General features: G+C 35.1%; 1 protein-coding gene across 1 annotated transcript in view; it reads right to left on the bottom strand.

Moving 5' to 3' along the window:
* The window catches only part of DMXL1 (Dmx-like 1), a 70,795-nt gene that overhangs the window by 10,638 nt on the left and 32,422 nt on the right, over positions 1–27,735 (bottom strand). The window contains exons 19-35 of the mRNA XM_009893791.1: positions 27,232–27,342; positions 25,731–25,900; positions 24,445–24,542; positions 23,600–23,765; positions 22,552–22,813; positions 20,161–21,242; positions 19,702–19,893; positions 18,585–18,661; positions 18,273–18,400; positions 16,780–17,028; positions 8,353–8,531; positions 7,206–7,345; positions 6,786–6,871; positions 4,659–4,860; positions 3,261–3,378; positions 2,022–2,084; positions 58–144 (exon numbers count right to left, since the gene is read on the bottom strand). Coding sequence (XP_009892093.1) covers positions 58–144; positions 2,022–2,084; positions 3,261–3,378; positions 4,659–4,860; positions 6,786–6,871; positions 7,206–7,345; positions 8,353–8,531; positions 16,780–17,028; positions 18,273–18,400; positions 18,585–18,661; positions 19,702–19,893; positions 20,161–21,242; positions 22,552–22,813; positions 23,600–23,765; positions 24,445–24,542; positions 25,731–25,900; positions 27,232–27,342 — 3,410 coding nt within the window. The remainder of the gene's footprint in view (positions 1–57; positions 145–2,021; positions 2,085–3,260; positions 3,379–4,658; positions 4,861–6,785; positions 6,872–7,205; positions 7,346–8,352; positions 8,532–16,779; positions 17,029–18,272; positions 18,401–18,584; positions 18,662–19,701; positions 19,894–20,160; positions 21,243–22,551; positions 22,814–23,599; positions 23,766–24,444; positions 24,543–25,730; positions 25,901–27,231; positions 27,343–27,735) is intronic.

Here is a 27,735-nt window from a genome sequence, read left to right as displayed (position 1 = left end):
CTGTTTATCAGGTGGAAGTACAACATAATTTGATTATCCTACCTCCTTTATACTCACCTTATTGACTGCAAAGGCAGTAATGATGTCAGACTCTTTATGGATTATTCTTGCCTTGCCTCCTGGGTATCCCACATCCGTTTCTATCTGTATTTAAAAAGTAAAGTATATTTAAATGCAAAGAGCTATGCAACACTGCTTTTTACTGGAAGTACAGAGACCAAACACTGGATGGTATTAAATTTCATGGGATTTTTTCTCAATTGTAATTCTATGAAAATATGACAAATATAACCTGTAACAATTACAGTAAACGTGTTTCATGTCTAATAATCTAGCTTCCCACTGCCATGTTGAGATTACCACAGCATAATTTGTCACAGAAGTCCCAGTACACTGTTGACTCTAAAGTTTTTCAGGGATGCTGAAAGCCAACAAGGCTAATGCATACTCAGGAACGTAGCTAATAAAGCACTGAGTCTTGATGTTTTGGTCTTAAAAAAATTTGCTAAGTCTTTTCATGTTCTCAGCAAGCACTTTTCACCACTGAAACTGATTAAATAGTCCAAAGGGAGAAGAGAAGGTGCAGACAAGATCCCGAGCAGGAAAATAAATTGAACTTTGTGCAGAATTCCAGATTTATTTATCTGTGGAGAATGGATAAGCTGACATTCTCATACCACAAACTTTTTACTATTACTTTTTTTTCCTTAGTGTGATCTAATGTTGTATTTAAATCTTGTCTACTTTTTTGTATTTTAGAAATGCATTCAGGTATATGCCAGCACATGACAAAACTCTAAACTCTACCAGCACTGTAGGACTCCTGTTCAAAATTAAAGAGCTCAGCACTGCAAGTATCAAACTGACAGATTACAAACTCCAGTTTATTGTAGTTACTAAACAATTTTACAGTAAAAAAATGGTATTGCCCAACAAATGGTGACACAAAAATTCAAACCTGAATTACAAATGTGAAATTTTGCATTTTCTTCAAAACACAAAGCATTATTTCAGAACTACTGTTTCCCAGCCTCTCCCCTTCAATTTCTTAATTCTCTGGTCTTCAAAAGATTTAAACAAGGATACGTTAGTTGAAAAACAGTAAAATGGTGCTAACAAAGAACTGCAAAAAGTCTTTTTCAATGTCTGAAAAAAGTCTGTAGCTGTTGTACACCACAAAGTAGACCACGTTTAAGATTAAAACAAAATTGATACTCCGGTGATCTTATGTATGAAAAACTGCACAAAGCTGCAGTGACAAACAAGATACAAAAACATGATCTGTGGTCAACAAAACTGCGTGAAATTAAGATTATTTTTTCCCCAGTCAGTTCCAACTACCTACTTGCTAATAGTGCTTTATTGCATAATTAATAACAACAACGTAGCTCAAGGACATTAGAGTGTTCTCATTTTTGTTTTCTCACTAGTTTTGTAAAAGAATGCCTGAAGAATACAGTATTTGTTTACATTTCTAGACATGGCATTATACTTTTTTCAGTCTCATATAAGTCTTTCAAGAACATCGCTATAAAGTTTTTATATGGGTTCAATTTGTCACCATCTTAAAATTAAGGTTCAGCAAAAATTTTCAGTAGGAAACTAGTATCACGCTAACAAACTGCACTAAATTCAATTAACCACCTTCTCTTATAGGCAACTATTCTAGCCATCTCATACTGGTGAAAGCTCCTGTATGTACTACGTTCCCCTAGTAGTACTGAAATTTTGTCACATGCTCAAACCTCAACCTCAACTCTTCACTTGGCATAGCTATGGAATTTCATAATACATATTGTTCTTACCTAGTTGTTTAATCTAGGTGTATCTAAGATACATTTAGCTGCAGACAGGCTCTATAACAAGACTAGTTTAACTCAATCTCTTGCAAAACTAAGTTTTCAAGTTTATTGGCTATGTCAGCAAAGATTTTTTTTTTAAGGGAGATCAGTACCATTTCAAAAAGGAAATATTTCATAATTATGTAGGGTCTAATTAATTTGAGCATTAGTACTGTGTACCTTGTTGACGATGGGCTCCTCCACCACAGAATTTTTCATGGTTTCATTGTGCTCCTCTAATGACTTCACCAAGGAAAGAACAACCACAGAACAAGGAATAAAGATAAGACATAACACACAAAATATCAAGGAAATCCTTAATTCCTTGTTTACCCCCAACACAGAACAAAAGAAACACAACAGCATGTTTGCACTCACACACAGAACAGAAGAAACTGATTTACCTATTCTGTACTGTAACAGCATCCTGTCCATCAAAAAAAAGTCAATTTTCTTGGAAAATAAGCAATCTCCACTGACGTTTTACCAGTAATAAGAGGATACAAAATAAAGGCAACACACCTATGCTCTGTAAGGCTATCAATGATCCTACTTGGAAACATATAAAGTACATCTAAAACATTCCAAAATACCTTTCTACACAGCAAAGCAACATGGCTGCATTAACACAAGACATGATGAGAAAGCACAATTATCCACAAATAACTAAAACAAGCTAATACTCTAGTTCTGACAGGACAAAGACTAGCTTATACAGAACTCTTTGCTGCCATGACTTTACTAGTCATGAATACTCTTTCTCCTGCATGTTTAATTTGTTCAGGTCTGCTTCTTTCTCTTATGTTTCTGCTACTCCATAGTTTTTCCCGTAACACAACTGATTCTTGGAGTAGAAGTGAATACGAAAGAAAAGGGGCAACTAAAGAGGGGAAAAAAACCCCAAAACTCTGTTACAGAACCACAACTTTATTTTACTGAATCTGAACCTGGAATCCAGGTAGACACTGGGATAACTTATCAGGGACAGAAATATTAACTGTTGTATGAGCATTTTTCTTATTAAAACTGAATCATAACATGATAGAAACCAGTGGATAAGCCCAGAACAACTATGGCAGGGACAAACTCAAACTTTTGGAACTTTGACTGATTAAGTTAATGTTTTTATCTTTGGAATTTTAAAGTTTGTCCTTTTGAGACAGCTTTTATACTGATCTTAACACAGAGGCTGACTGTAGCTAAGTGGTGTTAGATGTCAGCCTACAGTCAAAGACTGATTTTGCTTTCAATGAAACAATGGATAAAGATTTTTAATATAAAATACTGTAGATTTAGACTTATCATCCGGTATATTATCCACTCACACTCTAGAAAGTAAACAAGCCAGCCTAAAAAATATTAAGTAAAAGCTCATAGACTGACCTGCATAATTTTATGCATTTTGGATACCATACCAACCTCGTTTAGGCATCGCTTCTTTGTAAAAATATTTCTGATAAAGGTTTCCTGGACTTCTTCCTGTTTAACCAAGTACTGCCAGAGCCTCTTCACAGACAGTGCAACATGACAGTTAGATCTACATAACAAAGTTAAAATAAATATTTACATGATGCTTATACTTATAAGAGTGCAATACCTTATATTCTAATCACAATCCAGTCAGAAGAATCACTGAAGCAAAACTACAGCTCTCTAAACACTGTACAAGACCTGTTCAGAAGCATTCTCATACCACCTTCCCGAGAAACCTATGTGTGAGTGGAGGCACAAAAGGACGAAGGAAAAGAATATGTATATTTTCACCCCTTATCTTGGGACAAGTGAGAAAAATCTGTTTAAGAGATTACACAAGAATTTGGTAAGCATACAGATTATTTATTAGTCCGCCTTATTCTTTACAACATGGGTCATTTGTTTATTGCTAACGAGTGCTTCCATCACATGGACAATGAATGACTAATACTTCCTGCTAGGAACACATCATCAGCTGTGTAAGATCTCTCTAACAACCATGACTTTTCAGTATCAAAATCGGAAAGATTGCAGAATCAGATTAGACTTGAAATGTTTATACTTACTCCTAGAAACTGTATGCTCAAGTTAAAACTTGTAAATACAAATATAGTTGCTTACGCCAGGCCAAAAAACATCAAACCCTGAACTGCTTTAAATCATCATTTAAAATTAATGCCAGGCAGCAGATACATGTTAAGCTGTTCCTTTTTAATCAACTCCAGTTACTAAAATTGTGACAATCATGAGGTTTTTTTATAACAAAAGGACAAACTTTCTATTGATCCTGCAACCACACGTGATAGTAAGATTAAAAAGGCACAAATCTATTTAAAAAGTGACAATTTAAGAAACTGAGCACACTTTTCTAGCTGAACATGCAATTATATGGAGTCACAACTACGCAAATATTATAAACAGTAAAAATTTCTTCTCCAGTTTTAGGAATGGATACTGATAAGAACCTAATTTTATTGCCTCCAAAGGCTGGGCAATTATTTAATTCATTGTCACTCATCGTTAATTATCTCTCAGGGCAAATTTGTTATTCTTTATTTTACCGTCAACCATAGTTTTTTCACAGAGACACTCAAAATCAATATGTTAAGCTTCAATAAAAGAACTTAAAAAAATGAGAAACTTTTGATTGTTTTTCCTGATCATGCTTTGGTCTAGAGATGCATCAATTCTGATGTGTACCCACAAGTTCACAATGGATTAGAGCAAGTCTAGAAACTGGCATGACATAGTTATCAAAGTTATGGTCTATCACATGCACTAACAACATAATGCTTTATGTATATTGAAGATATCATAGTCAGTGTTTATAGACATTAGACGCACCTGAATGGAGTGTTTGTAGGCTCAAGTAAAGTTTTATGGCGAAGCAATGCAGGACCAGCAGCTAGGGCATCTTCAGAAGCATGAACTGAAATATAATGTTGAGGTGGACCCCCATATAGCTCAAGACGTCGGAGAAGAACTTGTTCCCAGCGCTGTAGTGTTTTCAAAACTGCGTGGCATATCGGGGAGCTAACTGGAAGCTCTAGAAAGACAAGTAAAAATTAAGAAAAAAACCTTCCTTCTCCATTATTACCTTGATGGAAATAATTGCACAGCTGAAGACTGAATTGTATTTCAAATATCTCCAAAAGTAAGCTTTATTCAAACCTCAACTTGATATCTGCAAGTATAAAAAGATTCACTGCTTTGTGCTATCACTGCTAAATAAAGGAACAGACTTCTCCAACACTGACAGAAATTAAATATCATGGAACAGATCCTCCTGGAAGCTATGTAAAAGCATAGGGATGACAGGCAGGTGATAAGAGAAAGCCAACATGGCTTCACAAAGGGCAAATTGTGCCTGACTAATCTGGTGGCATTCTATGATGGACTGACTGGGCTGGTGGGCAAAGGAACAGCAACTGATGTCCTCTGCTTTTGACTTCTGTAAGGCCTTCGACATGGTCCCACACAACATCCTTACCTCTAAATTAGACCAATATGGATTGATGGATGGACTATTTGATGGATAAGGAATTGGCTGAATGACTGCATCCAAGAAGTTGCAGTCAATGGCTCAGTGTCCAAATGGAGATCAGTAATCAGCGGTGTCCCTCAGGGGTGGCATATTGGCATTGCTACTGTTCATTATTTTTGTTAATGACACACACAGTGGTAGTAGGTGCACCCTTAGCAAGTTTGCAGATAATACCAAGATGAGTGGTACAGTTGATTTGCTAGAGGGAAGGGATGCCATCCAGAGGGACCTTGACAGGCTTGAGGAGCAGGCCCATGCAAACCTCATGAAGTTTAACAAGGACAAGTGCAAAGTCCTGCACCTGGTTCAGGGTAATCACCAGTATCAATACAGACTGAGTGACAAATGGATTGAGAGCAGACCTGCGGAGAAGGAGCTGGGGATACTGGTGGATGAAAAACTGGACATGAGCTGACAATCTGCAATTGCAGCCCAGAAAGCCAATTGCATCCTGGGTTGCGTAAAAAGAAAGGTGTCCACCAGGGCGAGGGTGATGATTTCTGTCCCTCTGCTCTGCTCCCATGAGACCCCACCTGGAGTACTGCATCCAGCTCTGGAGCCCCCAGTACAAGACAGACATGGACTGGTTGGAGCAGGTCCAGAGGAGGGCCACAAAAATGATCAGAGGGATGGAACACCTCTCCTGTGAGGACAGGCTGAGATAATTGGGGTTGTTCAGCCTGCAGAAGAGGAGCTCTGTGGAGACCTTACTGCAACCTTCAATACTTAAAGAGGACTTACAAGAAAGATGGACAAAGACTTTTTACCAAGGCCTGTAGCAATAGGACAAAGGGTAACAGTTTAAACTAAAAAAGAGGAGATTTAGATCAGATATCAGGAAGAATTTTTTCAAAAATGAAGATGGGGAGGCACTGGAAAAGGTTGCCAGAGAAGTTGTAGATGCCCCATCCCTGAAGTGTTCAAGGTCAGGTCAGATGGGGCTTTGGGCAACACAATTTTGCGAAAGATGTCCCCACCTACAACAGCGAAGTTGTACTAGATCATCTTTAAAGGTTCCTTCCAACCCAAACCATTCCATGATTCTATGAAAGAAGGAGTAGGAATGATGTAACCTGAATTACAAAAAACTATAGCGTTTCCACCAAGAAATGTTGTAAATATCCTTGGATGACCAAGAGGCAAAGAAAAAACTAAGTATGCAGAGACTTCTGCTAACTACTGAGCATTACTTCTTACCTGCTCATCTTACCCACCCCACCACATTACTTCATAAACAGTAATAACTGTTCAGTAAACTTCATAAACAGTAATAACTTACTTGATAAACAGTATCAGAGAATTAGTCTCAGATCACAGAAAAATTAACAACTTTTGAACTAAAAATAAAGCTACAACATATTATCCAAAATATTACTGATTTTAAATGTGGTTATTAAGTATGAAAAGACAACTCTGCTGCTTATTACCTGAAAGATCATGTCCAGCCAAAGGGTAGAAAATCTTCAAATTGTGAAGTACCAGCTGAACCATTGCCAATCTCATCAGTGACCAACTAACAAGAAAGCACTAGTAAGTCATTTACTAAGAGGAAAATAAGTTTTTCTCACTTATTCACAATTAGGATTTAAATTTAGAGCTTTAAATCCTCATTATAAACTGCTGATAACTACAAACAGTATTTTAGAATAATATAGATACTTTGAATTCAAAAGCCACTATATAATGTATTAACAAAACGAGTAAAATAATCATTGTGAAAAACTATTAAGTCTAGATAATGCACTGCCACAAAGTATCAAGTAACTGGTGTATTATCTCAAAAGTGAAAGGCCAGAAATGCAAGTCTAGCCACTACAGAACATCTCACATTCTGAAGAGTTACTTACCTGTATGAATTTGAATTAGAATGCTCTTGATTTTGTGAATTTGATGCAAACACATCTCCATCAGTATCTTCATCATCCTCACCACTTTCCTGACTCTCTTCTGAATCATATTCCACTTTACTTTGCGATGGAAGAAAAGGCTAAAAATTTAAATAATAATCCTTGAGTATCTTCTAGCCAAAATCTATTTTTAAATTATCTTGAAAAGAAAAATACATCATTATAATATTTAATGTTTTTTATAAAAAAGCAGGCAAATAATCTTAATCAATTTAGTAACGTTTGGAGTTTGTATCTCATGAAAAGGGTAACTGTCCATAACCATTGCATACCTTAACACCTTAACTATTTTTTACATTACTCAAAATTCTAATGCTGAGAATGAAAATACTAAGTTTTTCAATTCTTATTTTACTTTACTTTCACGTGAGATATATTAAACAACACACAGGACACATAAGCTTGTTACTTGTCAGAGAGAAGCGAAAACCACCGGTGTATTTTCTCTCTAGTTCTTCCAAGGGCTCAGAGGACTAAAGAACAAGAAAATCCTATCTCCTGCCTAGAGAATTCGATATTTATAAGCCAACATCAGTGCCCCAGTATGTTATTCAGTATTTGCAATTTCTTTTTTGTCCTTGCTCCTAAAATACTGCCTAAGTATTTATTTTGCTGATATGGCTACTACTTGATATAGGAACGTGCCATGCAACTCCGTACAATTAAGTAACTTTCTACAATGAAAGAACTGCCACAGCATACTTGACAGAAGGCAATCTAATTTGATTCCTATTAAGGATACACATTCATTTCACTCATTTGAAATAGATAAAAAGCTTCTCACATTTCCTTGTTCATCTAAATAGTTGATCCACAATTACCTATATATTTGTACTCTGCAAGTGCAAAAAACATTATGTTCATACCATTGTCTGAAAACAGATTAATTTCATAGTAACAGTTTTTAAGAAAGCTGTTTCAAAAGCATCTGTAGGCAGCGTTTTAGAAAAAGCTAAATACAAGTAATAAAAACAGGCAGTTTCTGTCACACATCTAAATCACTGCCTAGAATAAAGACTAATAAGAAAAATATTACCATTCCAGAAGTGATAGAATATATTTAACTTTCATAACAGCAAAAAATTACCTTTGCAATGAAATAATCCCAGATGCTAAGCTCAGGAGGAATAAATCTTTCTTTGTAAGGTGGAGATTCTTGTTCTACCAATGGTAATGCAGGGGACTGAGAACTCTCTTTTGGAGAGGTTTTTGATGAAAGCCTGTAACGTTTTTGCTGTTTCTCTCCATCATCTACAGAGGAAGAAAATACAGTATTTTGCTTTAAATTGTTGCTCCACCTTCCTACGGCTTTTAATAAGGGGATTCATAACAGAAAGTAAAAATCTTCCTCTTACAAGTTTTCAGAATTTTATCTTAATATATGTAGCATAGAGAATGTTAATCCTCAAATATGCAAAACTAATACATAGCTAGAACTCCAGAAGGCAAAAACACCCAGCACAAATAGTGTAAAATAGCAGAGGACACTCATAACTGCATTAGAAGTTTTCTTCCTACAAAGACAACAAATATTTTTTCTCGAGCAACAATACTGCAAAACGAAATTGCTTGAATAAGCACTATGAAATACTGATTATGTTTGTTTTTCAAGACCAGCCAAGAGTCTTGTTTTTCAGAATATAGTGCCAACATCTAAGATTGTCGTTGCTACTCCAAGTTTTAACTGTCTCCTTCCAGAGGAGGTCTGTACTTTTTTCTAAATGGTACAATTCTGATAAATTCGTACATCTTGACAATATATTTCTCCAGCAAATATAAAATACCTTGTTTTAACTAATGCAATTAGATATATACTTTATCAAAAAAGGAAAGACTAATTATTTGTAATAATAATCTAACTGCTATAATCTAAATTCTAGGCATTGAGGGGTCCCCTCATTTCTCCCAAAATTGACTTTTTTAGAATAAGAAATGTCTAAGAGAGATTTGAGTTACGTTCTTGATGATTACAGTACTCAAGGAAATAGCTTATCCAAGCTATCAGAAACACCTTAATGCAGTTATATCACAAATGAATGAACAAGCAAGCCTCATTTCAGATCCCTTATTTTCTTGTTAATTGAGAAGTATCAACTTCACAAATATGGAAAAAGTAGTGGCTTAATTAAGAAGAGGCTCACATAACATTTGATAACCTGAAATCATTCCAGTTCTTAGTACGTGAATTGTATTTCAATATAGCCTTTCCGTTACTAGACGAGGAATGATATTGACTGTCACTGTCCCCAAGCAGTTAGTGTTCTTGCTTTCCAGAATACTTCTGAAGTAGAAGACACGAGGGAGGGAATCATATTTGGAGATTTGATACAACATGGCGGCCTTCATTCATCTTCCATTACAGACAAAATGGACTTGAATCCATTTCCTACTTGATTGCAAAACTTGTTTTTTATTTTCAAGTAGGTACATGTAATGCATGGGAATTAGTTTCTATATTGAAACAACTGAATGGGTTCAAGACTTAGGTAAAACAAAGCAAGCTAAAACATTAAGAGTAACAGTGAGTTGATTTTTCAAACTGCCTTTTGAAGTCGCCCAAACTTTCAACACCTATTTAACAGAATACTGAACATTTACTTTTTTCTTAAATATTTAAATAGCTCCCTTTTCCAGTTAAGGTTTGAAAACTATGACATCACCCAAAAGAATCATAGAACACTCAAGTTCTACCCACTCCACTTTTTTTTAAATTTATTTTTTAAGTGACAAAAAAAAAAAAAAGCAGTGGGGGAAGAGCATAGAAAAACTTTTTGGTTGTTTCTTGTTTAATCAAGTAGGGTTTTTGGTTTGCATAGAGCAATAATGAAATCAGGCACCTAGTCATAAAAAATCTCATCTACACATCTCTTAAGGGGAATATGGATTGCCTTATGATTTGAGTCTGGCTGATATAACAGCAGTAATAAATAGGCTCTAAGAAAGCAAACCTGCAAGGTAAAAGAGCTGATCTGGAGAATAGATAACCCTACCACTGAGTTCCAGCATCAACATGTTGGGCCAGACTGGTTGCAAGGCTGAACTAATATGAACATCACAAGCACAAATGGGTGCTTTATTGTTTTAACTTTCCTTATTCCCTTCTGCTACCAAGGGCCCACAAAATTAAATTCCACTAAGTTTCTGAAATTACTTTCTCCTGTCAATAATGCTGGGGATGGCAGAAAAAGAGCCAGCATCCCTATGTATGTCTGGAGTGAATTACTACAAAGGAGTAATTCCTATACTTTTTTTTTTGTTGTTGTTATTGCTGTTGTTTACATGTTTTATCTACAGGAGACTTTTGAGTCTTGATAAATGCCTGAGAGACTACTTCCTTCAAAACTCTTTGGGTACTCCAATCACTTGAATATACTAGGTTTAACACTCTGGACAAAAGAAAAATAATGCTTATTTAAGAAGAGTTATATTCCAATATAAGACTTAAATGCTTGTAACACAAACTGAGCCAACTGTAAATCCTGATGGAGGTAAGATTTAAGTTGATTAAAAAAAATAGCTTTAGGGTTTTTTTGTATCTCTCAACTATGATTTTTTTTTTTTTCCAAATGGGCAAACTCTCTATATTTACAGCGGTTGATGGAATTTTTTCATAGTTTAGTAATTTTTGGACCAGAAAAAAAACCATGTTTTTCCAAGGATTTTCAAAAACATTTTTGACCATGTATGAAGACAACCATTAAAACTACAAGCAGCTGAGCTATGAAATAATTTATATGTAGAATCTAACAAAAGCTGAAGACAGCATCTCATCTTTCATCTTGAAAGAGGGATATTTTAACAGTCTGTGTTGAACTACTATACCGTATCATAATTTTATTTTCCTGTTAGAGATACTTGAAATCCACTTACCTGTACTAAAAGTCACAAATATAATAGCTGCAGTACAATGAATTTTCATTTCATTATTTAAAGCTCATCAGCTAAGAAAGAGCATGCACATGCATCACTGTGTGAATTTTTAGCAATTGCTTAAAAAACAAAATTCACTACGCATAAAATAAGGAACAAATGTTGCATGATACAGAAATAAGCAAGTATGTGCTTGCAGGTTGTTTTTCTAAGCAGAATTCAAAAAGCAAATGCTTTACTTTAAAACAGTACTTTTTCCACCATTCTGTTAGATCATTCTTTGTATTTTTAAGAATAATGCAGGCTAGCCATTGGGGGGGGGGGGGGATTTAAGGAAAATGAAAGTACAACCATCTAAGTGGTTTGAAATACATACTACTAATGCCAATTTCTCTTTTACATTTTAAAAAAAAATCTTTAAATAAATTAACAAATTCATTAGAAATCTGACTTTGCCATTTGGGATTTCAGATCTCCAATTATATTCACCTTCAAATTTCTCATATTTCTAGTTAAAACTCTTTGACATGTTTTTTGCATTCAAAGCATTTAACTTTGATCCCATTTCACTTGTAAGACAAATGTAAAATTTATGTTATTTTCCAAGAATATTGGAGTATTTCAGACAAGGAAAATGCTTCTATTTCTTCCAACATCTAACACATGCAAGGATATTCAAGAGACCTGTTGCCCACATCACCTCCCTTCCACCTTCCCAGGAAGAGCTAAGAGGTTGATCTCTCAGTTTCCCAAAAACCTAAAATGCAAGTCAGTTACTGTGTTTTATTGAAGACTGTGTGCAGGCATGAAACATCAACACCCCAATACCCTATGAAAAATGCAAGTCTTCATTAAGAGATATAAGATGATGCAGTCCTTCTCTTACAAAAGCATCATCCTTCATTGCAGGCATCAACAAGTACCAGCACTGATGAAGCCCAGAACAGACTGGAATGACAGAGACATGACAAAGAAAAACTGATTTTAAATGACACCTCAAAATTTTAGGAAATGTAAAGCCCTGCACAGATTTTTGTAATTCTTTGGGAAGCTATGGGCCAACTAGAACAGCAGCCTGGTGAAAGTCTACAATACTGGGCATTTCAGCCTCAAACCTGAAAAGAATCTGCATTTTGCAAGGTTACAAATCCTGATGTTTTCAACCTAATATTCTGCTTACTCATGAATTAGCACTCAACAGTAGCAACTGCAATTAAGTTCCATAAACTGCAGTTTGATTACTGTACGTATACAAGACTGTAAATTCTTTGTAGAATTTATGCATCATTTTAATGAGCAGTGATTTACTGGAAAGCTCAAAGCAAGTACAAATTAAACTCTCAGGTGTTTCTGAAGACATTATATACATTGTGGGCACTTCAATAAATGGTGAATGGAAACATCTCAAAAAAAAGATAAGCACAACGAAATACTTGGCATACACAAACTTCGTTGACATCTCCTGTTCTGACCATCTAAGGCTTCTTCTGCTGAGCCAAAATTACTCCATCATTCACAGTGCAAATACTTCAAGTAAAACTTCTAATCTGTTTTAATGGCTGACTTCACCAAAAATAAGACAGTAATAGTGAGAAGACAAAGACTTTAATATAGAATAGAAAGGCCACACAAGTACTCAGTACTCCAAAGTACTGTAAAAAAATACGTGCAGTCTCTAATTCTGAGCTGGAATTCAAGACAATTATTCTCACATTGATGTCAAAGTTTCCACTACTAATAGCATCACACAGAATTTGCATTAAAAAGGAGCAGTTTGGCATGGCTGTCATTAGGTCCTTACACAAGCTGGAAGTCTTTAAAACTTGAGGAATCTGTACCCTTTTATCTGTTCTTAGATTAAGCCATTCCTGAAGATTAAGTCTAAAAATTAAGCCTTTTCACTGTTGTTTCTGATTTGCTGGTGAAACTGAGTAGCTGATATATAGCACTGTTCGATCTAGTCTGAAGCAGAGAGTTTCTAGTCTGAAGCACTACTAATGCAGGTTTAGTTTTTGTTGTTTTGTTTCAGGTTCTGGATGAAATGTACCTCACAGTAGGTACAACAAGCAGATAAATGCAAGGGTTCTAAGGTTTTGTTTTTTCTTTATAATTTCCTAAACAAAACTTGGTTAAACACTAAATCAATCTTCTGCTTAGATGCTCCATTACTCTAATTCAGACATTTATAAAATCTATAATGGCAGTATATTTTCTAGGAGGTCATGAATAATGATTTGTGGAGAGCAAGTGAAAGCTACAAAATGAATTCAGAGGATCTAACGAGAAACATACGCATAAGACTAACAGCATGGATAAATTTTATGTGCACATCTCATTATTAAGGCATGTGTTTCTCAAAACCTCTGGCATGTCAGGCAAAACTCACAGTAAGACAGTTTATAATTTCTCCCAACCAAAGTACAACTAGGACAGTACTCAGAAATAATATTTGCATTAAAACTTATTTAATTGCTTGGAAAGGTACAACAATCAGTGGAGAAAAATAACTCATCTTAAGACTATTAATAGTCAGGTACCTATTATCAGATTTCTGATTTCTACATCTGAAACCCAAAATGACAATTTTGAGTCTATAAAGTATACTTGTAAAATACTCAAGTTTTAGAAGTAGTTTTGCATTTCATTTACTCTTACAGCATGTAATGACTGAATATATGAAATCAGGTTATGGATTTCTAACTGTTAAAGCAAAATTCAAACTTTTCCTTAAGAACCCTCTGGATTATAGAAAATTTACCACCTATACATAGACTTAAGTTACAAAACAGCTTTGTGAGGCAGTTTTGAAGAGAAATACACGGTAAATATGATTTTGAAGTGTTCTACTATAATCAACAATAGGATTATTTTTCAGATGCTAGTTGCCTCTTTGAAAACAAAACATATCCACAACTTTAAGACATAATGTAAATTCTCAAAGGCTAACCCAATTTGTCAAAATCATTTGCTGCAACTGCAAAAACAAGAAACATGTCTGGAAAATGTAAACTGTCAGGCAGCTCTAAAGCATTCAAACTGCTATGCTTTGTCTGATCTTTACTGTGAAAAAGGCAAGAAACCAATAGTTTTTCATACAAACTAATTTCTAACAGAAGTCAGGATTTTACAAGACAACCAGGAACTATTTTCTGGTTCCTGTTTTTTAGTTTGTGTCTAAAGGAAAGATTATAATTTAATAAAAGTTTTATAAACAAAGCTATTATATGCTCAAGTCAACTAAAGCAGGCAGCAGAAAGAGAAATCACATATCTTCATTGGCCAGCATGGTACATAGTACTACAATCTCTTAAAACAAGTTTGAATTTGGAGATCAACATCCACATTCAGATAAAGTCCTAAAGGATTGGGGAGCAGGGGGGGGGCTGGCAAGGAGAAGACAACATGTGGGACATATAGTGTCATATTAGAGTTTTTGGTGTTAAGAATTTTTGGCTTTTAATCTCCATTTGAGAGTGGAAACATTCCACAAAAATCTAAAAATAAACTTACGAAAAAAGAGTCTAGTTTTGCATAGCAAAATGGGAAGCTATACAAAGTCTAAATCATATTATGGAAGAACGTGCCATAGTTGACAGGAACAAGCATTCCAGTCACTTCTCAATGTTCGTTTCTGGGTGTCAGAAGAAAAAGTAAGAGGTGACAGTAAAGGCATAAAAACATAGCTGATTGTAATCTGACCCCTCTGCTTTACTGGGGATCTATTCCCCTCCCCCCCTTTTTTTTTTTATTTCAGGTTACAGAGACAGCTGTTCCTCCAAAATTCTTTCCCCTAAATTTGCTCTATATAAACACACATTAAAAACAAATAATAATCTTATAAAATCCTAGAATTATGTAGGTTGGAGGGAAGCTTGTCCAACCTATGTTCAGAACAGGGCAGACTTAGGTGATGGACTAGTTTGTTCAAGTTTTGAATAATACATATTATTATTTAAAAAGTTTCCTTCTTCCCTTACATGTTCAGTTTCAGCTTCTTGATTCTTCCAGCAATAGTTTTACTAATCCTGCGATCAGACAGCCAGCACTCATTTTAAAGGAAAACATGCAGTAGACAGCCATTTAGTGTACATTTCTGAATACATTTCTATGTAAAACCAAATTATCTTATTTTAAAACAGTAGTAGCAGCAGTAACACACCTCAGTATACAGTTACCAACACCTACAGGAAACTTAGAATGCCAACAAATGCCAGTTATGCCTTCCAACAGTTATGATATGGCAAACATATTTACCTTAACAAAATGGTAATGAAAATATTTATTCAATACCACAGAGAAAACTGATCAGATCTAGAATAAGAACTCACTTATGATTAGACCTCTACTCTGAAAAACCTTTTCTAAATGTCTGACAAAATCTGCATTTAAACAGACTACATTTCCAGTTTTCCTTAAATGCATAAAGTAAGAAATTTTTATGTAACATACATATATCAATGACAACAATATAATAATAAAAATTATGTAGTTTAAGTTATATTTTCTACATATATATTCAGGGGTGATGTATAAAGTCACCATAGTTCAGGTAAATCTATATTTACAAAATATTCCCTTTAAAAAATCAGATAGATTGTAGGATTGTTGCTCTTGGTTTTATGAAAGCCCAGGTAAATTACAATGCACAAATCTGTACCAAAAAAGAAAGCATTACAGAATTCATTCTGGACCTCAGGATAATTTATAATCATCTGAATTTAAAACCTGGAGCTTGTTTGCTTTCCTAAAGGGTTCTTAGACTATCAAAATTGAACAAGACACCTTTTCTTTGTAATTTCTAGAATAAACACTTAGAAATCCACATGCATAACAACTCTTATATTCAAAAAGCAAAACAAGCAGCTCTCCAACAAAGATATGAAACACTTCTGATCCTTTCAAACCATGGTCAAAGTCTTTTTATAATTAACACTGATTTCAAATGAAGTGTAGTAAGAATATAACAGAACTGCCAATTTTCTTTTTCAAAAAGGCCCAATTCAACAGCTGCTTTAGTTACAAAGCTTCACTTTAAATTTTGATGTCATGGCTTGCAAACAGAAGTTTTTCTGTCTTTCTACATATGCAAAAGAAAAGATCACACATAGCAAACTGCATGTAGAGGCCTAGTACTAAATCTAGTATCTTGCCTGAAGATTTAGTAGGACTATGAGTACTGAAGGCGGTAAGGGATTTGGAAAACCCCACACATTCCATGGAGAACACTACTACCTGCTGTGGGCTAGGCATTGGGAAGTGCCTACCTGCCAAAGAAAGAAAACATACTGTATTTGTAAAATGGGAATGTATTACAGGAGAGAACTGGAAAGCTTTAAAATGAACATTAAAAACTAGGCTGTAAAAGCACTGAATTTTTTTTAAGATTAACTTAACCCCCTCACATTACAGCAGTTGTGCTACTTGGAAACCTTATTTCAATAACAATCACTTCCGCTTCATATTCTCTTCTACATAATATCTACACTAATAATTTTAGATCCTTGTTTTTCTTTGCAGATTTAAAACCATATGGAACTCTTAGCAAACAGGAACTACTTAAAGCAATTACTCTGAAGTTTTCAGTAGTGACATAGTTTTCTTAATAACCCCCAAAGACAAATATAAGTAAAACAATAGAACTAACCAGTTTTTGTCTTTAATTGCAGTTGTCCTCTGCTGGGCGTATGAGCTCCTCCTCCAAAGACAGCAGACCACATTTTGTTGTTAAGTGGATGAGCCATAATTCTATACAACTCATTGCTAGAATGTGTTGCTAGGCCATGGATGAACAGACTCAGATAGACTGCAGTTAGAATTTCACACAGTAAAACGGTGAGACCTGGCTGGGCTTCCTCACCAGCAGAATTCAAGAGACGTATTAGAGCTGTTATTCCTGTTTATTAAAACAAAATAGAGAGAGAAAGCATATATATGTGTGTGTGAACATACTCTGGATTATCATAGGTATTTTGACTGGAAAACTACATTATTGAGTAACTTCTAGTGTAGGAAAATTTTAAATCTTAGAGAAAATTGAAAACTCCAGAAGAAAGGGGCATGCTATTTATTTTTAACAGCTTAATGTTTTGGACTAATAGTTAAACAAATATATAGCAACTTTTCAAGAATAAGAGAAAAAAAATTAGAAAAGAGCACTCAAATTTTGGGGTATTTCTTAAATAAAACACTGGCAGCTTTAATTCAGCTGCCTGGTACTGAAACTCTATGACACAACATTTAGTTACTTCACTTCGGTTTAAGGTTATGGTATCTATAAGCACAACTGCTAACAATTTCATCTCATTCGTTAGAAATTTAACTCTGCAACTACTGAAATAAAAAGAAAACAGATGATGTTCCAATTCCTCTCTAAAATCTGCAGATTCAGTGACAGAACAGTTTGCAGAGAAGAAAAAATAGGGTAGCATTAAACACAAAGACTGCTGCAGGTTCTCCAAGAGATTTTTATAGTGTGAAATTTTCTTATTGAAAAACAAATCCAATAATACGAAAGCATATGTTTTGGTTACAATTACATTAAAGTGAGTGCAGTAAACACACATAGCTTACACTCCCTCTAACATGACCAGTGTAGCTTCATTAGTATAGGTCCCAGCACATGTTAAGAATTACCTGAAGTCCTATGTAGGTTTTAAAGGTACAGCAAAACGTAATTCATTATAAACTTCTCACTGTCAATAGTTGAAAATTAGTTCAAAAGTTGTTCATAAGCTACAATCATTCTGAGATGGTGCACAAACTTAGATAGCTTTTCAAGTCCTTTTCAAGAGTAAGGAAGCAGAATAATGGGGAGACTGACCTGTTGCCTGCAGGGGGAGCAAGTAGAGCATGGGACAACACCCTACTTTCGATTTACTTGCCCTTTAGTAAAGCCCCCACTAACATTTTTTGGCAAGAGAAAGCAATATAAATCAACCTTACTTAGTGAACAACCAGAATTACTAGCTTACAGCTTTTGAAAAAAATGAAGATGAACTTTTATTATAAGAACTTATTTTTACCACACAGCTGTTACAAATACTACTAGAAAGACCAGAGCATTGCTGCATGCTCCTGCACTGGATCCAGACAATTAAGTCTTCCTTAAGAGGAAAGAAACAAATCAACTCTAGATACCTGGCCACTGAGCAGGTGATGTATTGGGAGTCACTGTTTCTTCTAAGCTTGCTGTTCTTAGAGAATGGCGCTGAGTTAATAGCACTGTCTGATACACTGTTCCAGTGAACTGATTTGCTTGAAATGAGCTGTGAAACAGAAAAGTGGGATGTTGTATTTATAAAAAAAAGTTATGTTTAAAACTATTCAAGTGATAGCCCTTTTTAGATGTAGGCAGGTGTGAGCACTGCCTTCTGGTGCACTATTACATCATCACTATAGTGAGACAATGTGTTGACCATTCTCTAAAAAGTACTTTTCATAGATCTTTACCTGTAGCTGTGGCCATCACAAAGACATTGGTAGATGCAAGCAGAGAGTGATGCTGCTAAGGTATGCATTACATATATCTGTAAGACAAAGTTTTGTTGAACATATTACACTCAAGATTAACAGTGATGACTGGCAAATATCACTTAAGACACTTTCTCTTCAGAATCCATTTCAGATAAACCAATTTACTTTGTAATGAAAAGGATAGGGAAGCACTCACTCACCCCACCAACCCATAATCACAGATCAGCTCTAGCTGCAATGTTTCAATTAAGAAACAGCAACATATTAAAGCTCTATACTACAGTCATAAGTGATTATACCCCAAGACACTAGCAATATGCTGGCTCAGAATACATAGGCTTTGCATCAGAATGGAAATTGTAATTCAGCTTAGTTTTCGACCAATCTCATGCACCTCTCAAACACACATGCAATTTACTCAGTAACACACTGATCACTCTTTTTATCATACCTGATACATTTCTTAATGTATCACACACACTTATGTAAAGGGCTAGAGAATCTGTTGATCAAAAAGGTTCACTTAAAAAAATGAGTTTATTATACTTATTTGTCTGTTCCCTTAAATGCAGAAGAAATCTTACAGAAATATAACTTAAAAACACCAGACTATAGTTTACTCTGTGAACATATATACTGCTTCACAAAAAAGTCTGAGTTTACTGCACTTTGCTGACAATCAGTTCTTAACTTCAAAACTTAATTTCACTTAGATCTAGGACTGAAATGCAGAGTTTACCATTAACATGACCAAAGTAATGATTATACTGCCATGAAGACAAGTGTGACACTGATAAAGTAGTACATGTTTTCCATAATGGATGTCACTTGGACAAATATCCATTCTGAGAGAGACCAATCTACTCCAGTTTGTTCAACCAGATGCTTAGCACCTCAACAATAAGTAATAATCAGTGGGCACTATTTTAGCCCAGGCTAAGTACTACAAAATATATTTATGTTCCACAGTTTTATTACTTGTCGTGAGTAGGCACATCAGAAAGTTTTCATGCTGTCAGAAAGATTCATGACTTCAGCAAACTGGAGAATGACAACAACAACAAACCCACAGAACTACAAAAAAAATACACACCTTATTGTTCTGAGTATCTGGATGAGGTGGTGAATCAAGGTTTATTATGGCATGTAATATATCGTGAGTTAAGTTACCGAGATGTAGCAATGGGTTAGCCACCACTGTTTTGGCACTAGCTGTGCAAGCAAATAGGAGAGGTACAGAGCTTTGCTCTGGTAGAGGGCTGGAAGGTATCTGTATTGACTGCTCCTAAAAACAAGCAAGAAATACACACATAAAGGGATAGTACAGCTTCCTAAAGGGAACAGAAGAACTTTTGAAAGAGGGGAAGGGGATTCTAAGCAACAAAACCCCCATAACCTACAGAAGACATAACATACTAAAAAGTGTTACTTTTTTTATAAAATAGGTGCATACTATAACAGGAAAACTTCAACAATAATATGTAACACATTCAAAAAAAAATCTACAACAAACCCAAAGCAGAGAAAACACAAACTAAGGTACACCACATACCTGCTGAGATTCCTGCAATAGCAGAATTAATTCCATTCTGACAGATGCCAAACCTCCACCATGAGAGCCATGAAGTATACAGTAACTAAGGAACATTCTTAGGAGAGACTGGTATTTCAGAAGCCATTGACGTCTCTTCTGGAAGTCTTCTTTCTGTAACATATTCTTTTGCTGGTCAGCTAAATCTTCAGTGTTTTCATGTAATGGAGCTTCCTCTGGCATCACACTAACTCCTGACTGTATCTCTTCTACTTCAACGCTATAGTCACAGGTCTTTTGAAGAGCTACAACTTCTCTTTCAAGCCACTGATAAAGCTGATATCTCAACTTTCCACCATCAACCTCATAACCAGTGGATAGCGTACGAAGCTCTACAGTAAGAATTTTCAGGCATGCTCTAAATTTCAGCTGTGCTGAAATTACATCTTCTGATGGACTTAGAATATCTTTGTCATCAACTATACTAAAAGACTCTGTGTAGCTAGGACTTGTTTCATATAATTTTTCAGTATTCTCCAGAGGTTTTAGCTCTTTCATTACCAGGGAAGAATCGTCATTCTCATCACTTTCATCACTGTCTGACTGTAGTTTCAAGTGTTCATCTTGGAATACCACACTTGGCTGGCTCCAGTCAAAGGAAAGAGTAGAACTTGAATGTTTTCCTGATGAACAATCTGAAGATGAACCTAGACCATTCAGTACAGGCTGTGACCAATCAACACTGGAAGACTGGTCTTTTGTTTCCAATTCTTTAACTGGAGAAGATGGTGAGAAATCTTTACTAGTGTCCATTAAACTAGAGGATCTACAGAATGACTTTGACTTCTTGACAACTTTGGGCATCTTTGATAACACTTCTAAGGCCAACATAGGACAACCAGCTTTCAGATGAGCATATGCAGTGGTGAAAAACAGCCGTCTTTCACTTAAGTTGATTTTGTCAGCTAATCCATTTTCTACTGTTAAGCAAATGTGTGTGGAAGATGTATCAGAAGAGCCAAAATGACGTCTCAACAAAAGAGGATGTGTTCTTAAGTAGTTATAGAAGTTAAACACTGCAGGGTTACAACTTGATGAGCCGCCTCCTCCATCTGAAAAGATATTGCATCATGAGGAAAATCTACCACTCTGTATGAAATAATCCACCTGCAAAGTTCTAAGTTCATCAGAAGGATATTAGGTCTTAATATTCTTTCTATTGTTAATTTCATTGCACCCCTCCTTTTTGCTCCTTTATCATTCAAATATCTTGGGAGGGAGTATGTTGCCAAACCTAATCACTACTAAAAAGAGAAGCTTGAGTGGGAGAGCAGGTAAGACATTTAATTTAAAACAGCTGTCATTTCTGTTCCTTGCACTCATGCCAGTTCTACTGCAGTCAAACAAGACCACATTCCTGTTCAGTTTAGATTTCTGAAGTCTATCACTAGAAGACAATAAGTTGTTACATTTTACTAAAGATTTTTACTTAAAAAAATAAAGTAGTCTTAAAAATTTTGGATTAATATTTTTTATTTCATCTACCTGTTAATAAAAATTAACTTATAATAAAACTAGGAAATCCACAGCATTTGTACATATCGACATCAGTATATTACATGCAAGTAGATGAATTATACAGCAGTGCAGCGACTACACATTTTATTTTCATGTCCAAAACCACAACATGAAAATCCGTGAAAATATACAAGCATCAGCGTAGGATGATTCACACAGCTTTCAAAGAGTCTGGGTTAGCTGAGATACGCTCTTACTGTTTCCTCTATCAGGAGTTATGGCACAACTAACTACAGATAATACGACAAGGTACATAGAAGAGCGCCATTTAAATAAGACAAAGCAAAACACCACAAATAAGCCATTGAACTGACTTAAGAATTAGTAACATTAAAAAATATTTTACAGGGGAGGATGTGACCAAGACAGAAACAACTGAATGTTATATCCCTCATTTGCTCAAAAATATCCTGAGGTGTGTAACTTCACCTGAAGTCAGCTTTTAAAATTAATTACACAACTCTGGGGATTCAAATCTTCATTTATCCCCACCAAGCTTCTCCAAGGTTGTGATGGAGTCAAATTAATTAATGAATTCAATCTGTCTCTTCATCTTTTAAGCTGTTGCTGGAAAAACAGCTGTATGACTGCAGGGTCATTCTCATTATCCTGATATTCATATACTTAAAGGATAAATTAAGTATCCATTCATGGGATACAGGATAACAACAATACAGTCACCACATTTACTATAAAAACACATGCATTGCTACAGCAAGCTATTTACTAGCAATGGTGAGCAACTGTGCAGTACCTGGTCCTGTTCAAACTGTGCTTTAAGAAACTACTACTTACATGAACAAACAGTTAAAACCAATCTAACAGGCAAAATACTCATATTCTTACCTCCGTCTTCAACAGAATGTTTAATCAAAGTGTCAAGAGCCTTGCTATAATCTTCCAAAATCCAGTACGCCATACTTCGCAGAAAAGGGTCACAGTGCATGTTTCCTAAGCTCTCTTTTCCAGGAAACACACTTCCCAAAACTCTCTTCTGTAGTACAGATTTATAGGTACCAGATACTTCAAACTCTGACTCATAAAGTCTTGATATTACAAGAGCCAATTGAATGTCATTCAGTTTTTCAAGGCAGACCTAATTGAAAATAAATATATTCACAAGACCAAACATTATAATTTCTCCTGTGGTTAAAATGATCACAAGAGAGGAAGTGACATGAATCTGTTCAGATTGAGATAAGTAGGTATATCAATTCCGTAAAAAATTAGCAGGAACTATGCAGAATAGCTGTGGCCAACTATTACATGCAATATATGATTTGCAATTTTGTCAGAGTAACTCTGACATAACACTAGATCTTTGAAATCAATTGTCTTCAATAAATCATTGTCAGTGTGCGCATGCCATGTCTTAAAGCTGGATGTTTTGGTTATGAAGCTTTTCAGAACAAGTCCTTCATTACCATTATTCGTTATTTCCTCCCAGTTTTTCAATTCAAACAGACTCAGGAAATAATTGTTTTTGTGAAAGGAATCTAGAGGCCAACCCACACCACTGCCAAAAAGCCTTCATTTTCAGATCTGGAACTTCCTAACGAAAAACTATGTTGTCTTCATATATGACGGGGCAGAAAATCTGAAAGCAAGTTAATGGTAGGTAGGCCTCTTAATATTATTATAGAGATATTAACTCTGGGAATTTTTAGGATCACTAATATGAGAGCTAAAACAGAATCAAAATTTAAAGATCAAGGATTTGGTATTGGTCATTAATCGTGGAGGGAGGGAGGGGCAGGTAAAAGTACAAACCAGAATCTTCAGGGGTCATATTAATACAAAATGCAAGTCACATTCAATATATTTGTATGTTTCTGACAATACCACAGTCTTAAACATGAAAAAAAGTTCATTATTTTATTACCTCCACTGCATCTTTTAAGTGTCCTGCCAACAAGAAAAATGCCGCAGAATGTTCAAAACGTTGTTTGCCAAGCAAAGAAAAAGCATTCTTTAATGCTGCTTTACGCCATCTATCTTCAGTGAAGTTGTTTCCAAAAAACTGTGTCATTTTAGTATCTTTTTGGGACCTGCATATTGAACATAATTGATAAAAATATATATTTTACTAGATGCATTATGGCTCTTCATTTCCTCAGATGCCAGTAGAATTTTACACAGATCTTTTTATTAGGAAATGCAGAGGCTCTCACCACACTGGGAGCATAGGCAGCTTCATATTCAAAAATAACAAAAACTTCAGTAAATAAAAAAACTAATGGTACTTTCAGTTAACCTGATACAAATACAGAAAAGCTCATTTTTTCCAGATGAGCTCTTAAGAGTAAGTGACAATGCAAACGGCTTTTTAAGAAATTTGCAATATTGAACGTTATATTATGAAACACCAGTTGACTTTTTCAGGTGAAATTTGTAACAACAAACACTTTTCTAAAAGATAGCCATGTCATTCCACACGCTACACAGGTAGTCCTCAAAAATAAATCAGAATTAAGCAGTGATTGAAATTACAGTAGATTTGAGACTAAAACTTGAAGCATCTACATTCAGAAACAGCAACAAAATTACCTCAGTAAATACAAAAAAGCTTAAAAACTACCCATTTAATGTATGACTAATTTAGAAACTGAATCTCAGCTTTCAATGGTAGTATTTGTGCTTCTTTTGGATCACCATCACACTCAAGCTTTTTCCCAAAATTATACCAGATAGTATGAAACTCCACATAAGAGCTTGCATGTCTCCTACCTATATAATCCCCAGATCACAGCCTTCTTTTTCATTGCAAGGTAAAAAATGGCCGCGTCAAGTGGATCGTTGTTTCGCTGAAAGGCTGCTTTAGCCACCTGTGAAGACAGTTTGACAGCAAAAAAATTTACCGAAATTTAAATGAATCTAAATTGAGATTCCTGTTGCTCCTCCTATCCCATGTCCCGCAGTGCTTGGAAGTTATCTTTAACATAGGATCCCCCCTCTCACTATGAGTCTGACATAAGAACATGTGAAGATACCACAGCTTCAACCCCTTCTTTCTGTTCGATATCATTTAGTTAATGCTTTTCCAGATCTAGGAGCTTTTTGGCAGATCAAATGGGAATGCCTACATCTGAAATCAGTTCCTGAAATCATAACAAAATTAATTTATTAGTTGCTCTGGTAATGATAGGACAGATGGAGTCTCGAAGAACAGGCTGGGACCAGTGACAACAGGAGAAAAGTTGTTTACAGGAGATTACTTTTGGAGGTTGGAAAGGAAGAAGGGGTAAGTGGCAGCAAGAATAGTCCAAGACCCATGTAAGGTAACCCTAAATGCAGGCCCAGAATACTTGAATTTTTTAAATGCAAGGCAGGTAAGTTTCATAAAGTGATGATTAATTGCTGAAGACTGAAACGTAAAAGTAGAGACATGCATTTTACCACTTTGTGCTTTGTAGTCAAAGTATCTTGTGCATGTCATTTTCTAGCTCAACACATTTGGCTTTTCCAAGAGCTTAAAACAAGTGATAATGAGGTTAGGCTTATTGCCGCATCTGTGATGATTAAAATACATGTTTAAAAAAAACAAAACAAAAACCAACAACAAGCTAAAACAAAACAATAGAAGGTTTTGTTATCATGTAAATGTATCAATTTGCAAGACAGATGTACAATATCATAGTTGACACCACTTCCGATAAGTTTCTAAAGAAACCTTTTTCCATAACTTGTTTCCTAATTTTGCTGTAAAAACCACTATATGCTCAATCTGTATCTTGAGCACCCACAATAAGCACTGTACACTGCCACCTTGAAAAAGGAATATCTAAAAGCCCAAAGTGTACTTCACATTGGGATTTGGAACCTAAAGTACTAGAACCACACTTAAATGCAAAAGTTCATATTCATACAATAAATCATGTACAAAAAATACAGCCCAAAACATTCAGAAACAATGAACATATCTAAAAATTTAAACCCACATAAATAGAAAGTAAACTCAGAGGAAAGCTGTTTGAAAAGAGTTTGGTAATTTTGTTTCAGAATGCTATGTTTACCTTTTCTATGCATTTCCGCAGGCTATGGATATTTCGAACCCACCATCCTATACCCATAGCTCTGAGTTCTGACCATGTTGGATCTCCTTTCTGCAATGCAGGGAGCATGCTCAGCAGTTCTTCTTCCGCTACTGAATGAAATGCCCAGGCAAAATGACTAGTAGATAAGCCTACATAATAAGCCATAAAAAAAAAAAAGAGGGAGAGATTCACTAATAAAATAATCCAGAATCTGAAGTCAAGGAGGTAGGAAAGTGAGAAGGGGAGAACATCAAATTGTTTATTTTGCATTTCTAAGTGCATTGCTGATGAGGCAACAGAAATTTTAAAATATTTGTAAGTACTGAATACCAAATATTAAAGAAAGCTCATACAGATTAAAACATTTTTTCACCTGCAAACTCTTTGTGTAAGTTTGCAAAGAACAGAGTTACTGACTGAAGCTCAAAATATACTTTTAGTGGGTGGCATTAAGATTAGCCATGATAAAAAGTGCAACGTACTGATTAAACGTTTTGAAAGGTAAGTTCAGTATGATTTGGATTAGAGAATGCCAAGTTTCAGATAATCACAGTAGAAAACACATTTGAGGATAGAGATACAAAAGAAAACTGGAAGAAAAAAAAAAATCACATAAGAAGAGAGCAATTACTAAGCAGCAGCACAGGCAGCTATGGATAATTGCAACTCTAGTGACGACCAGGAGATGCTTCTTTGCACAGAGGCACGCTCAGCTGCACCTCTGCATATGGTTTACTTACTCTCAGCAATTTCTAAGCTCAGCAGAAGTATATGAACTAAAAGTATTTCATCAGAGAGCTAACTCAGTGGTACTCTGTTGTGGCAGTCCTAGCATATTCCAATCTCTGATGCAATTGAGGGGTGAAAAGCCATGAGATCGGAGATACCATTAACTGTCATGATGACTAATGAAAGGGTAAAGAAGCAATCACAGACAGTCCTTTAGATTTGATTAGGCCCAATCAAATCCCTCTCATTCAGTTGTCTGCAATATCAGGTTGAAACTACTTAAAAGTATACCAAAGAAAACCGTTTGAAACAATTAATTGGATAATTACAGTAAGCATATGAAAAAACATTTTAAGTCTGAGTAAACTGTAAGAGGTTTTTTTTTAAATAATTATTAAAAAAGCTAAGTAAATACATACTCCATTTTCTACTGCATTATTGCTGCAGAAGGTTATTGGAACAACACGGTACTAGAAGTGCAGAAAAGCCATTTCTTTTGGAGAAATAGAAAAAAAATTAAACTAAGAAATTGTTAGGAAAAAAAAAATCACTTCAGTTCCAAGATCTCTACCTAAAAAAAGAAAGAAACATTTTCTGCTCTGGCATACATTCATATTGAACAATTTATTTTTTTTTTTAAAAAAACAACAAAGTAACTCATTGATTCTGCAGTGGCATGTCAATAGAAGAGCAATCACATGCACAGCTATGTCACTAAGAGTCATCTCATCTAAGAAAGCACATCAGTTACCTTGGTGAAGCAGTTGAGCTCGATGTACAGGAGGAAGTGAAGTTGTCAGAAATGTGTGAAGCCGAACAGCCAATAAAAATTTTAAACCGCATTCATCAAGAGTTTCTCCACCTGGAATTAAATATTTTTATGTGCACTTTAAAGAAACTACTATAAGTAGCTATTGGGTGTTTTCACAGAAGAAATGCTTTACAATTCTGTGGCTATTAACACTTTAAATTCATAAATACAATAGCTTAATTCATAATTCTTCCCTTCAATGAAATGGAAAGAGGAAAATTTCAAATATGAGAAGTTCTGAAGTTATTTGTTCTTAATGCAAGAAACAAAGGTGTTATCATAGAAAAAAAAATCCATAAACTTACTTTGCATTTTTTCTACATAGTGCAATAAACATTGGACATTAAGAAAGTTATCTCTTAAAAAGTGAATTAGAAAAAGTTACGGCATATGGACTGATGGACTAAAACTGGCATTAACAGTTAACAATACAAAATTTGATTT

The sequence above is a fragment of the Charadrius vociferus genome, unplaced genomic scaffold (assembly GCF_000708025.1).
Source record: "Charadrius vociferus isolate BGI_N301 unplaced genomic scaffold, ASM70802v2 scaffold158, whole genome shotgun sequence".
In the NCBI taxonomy this organism is placed as follows: Eukaryota; Metazoa; Chordata; class Aves; order Charadriiformes; family Charadriidae; genus Charadrius; species Charadrius vociferus.
The sequence above is the reverse complement of the archived record's forward strand: the minus strand, read 5'-3'. Positions and strand labels throughout refer to the sequence as shown.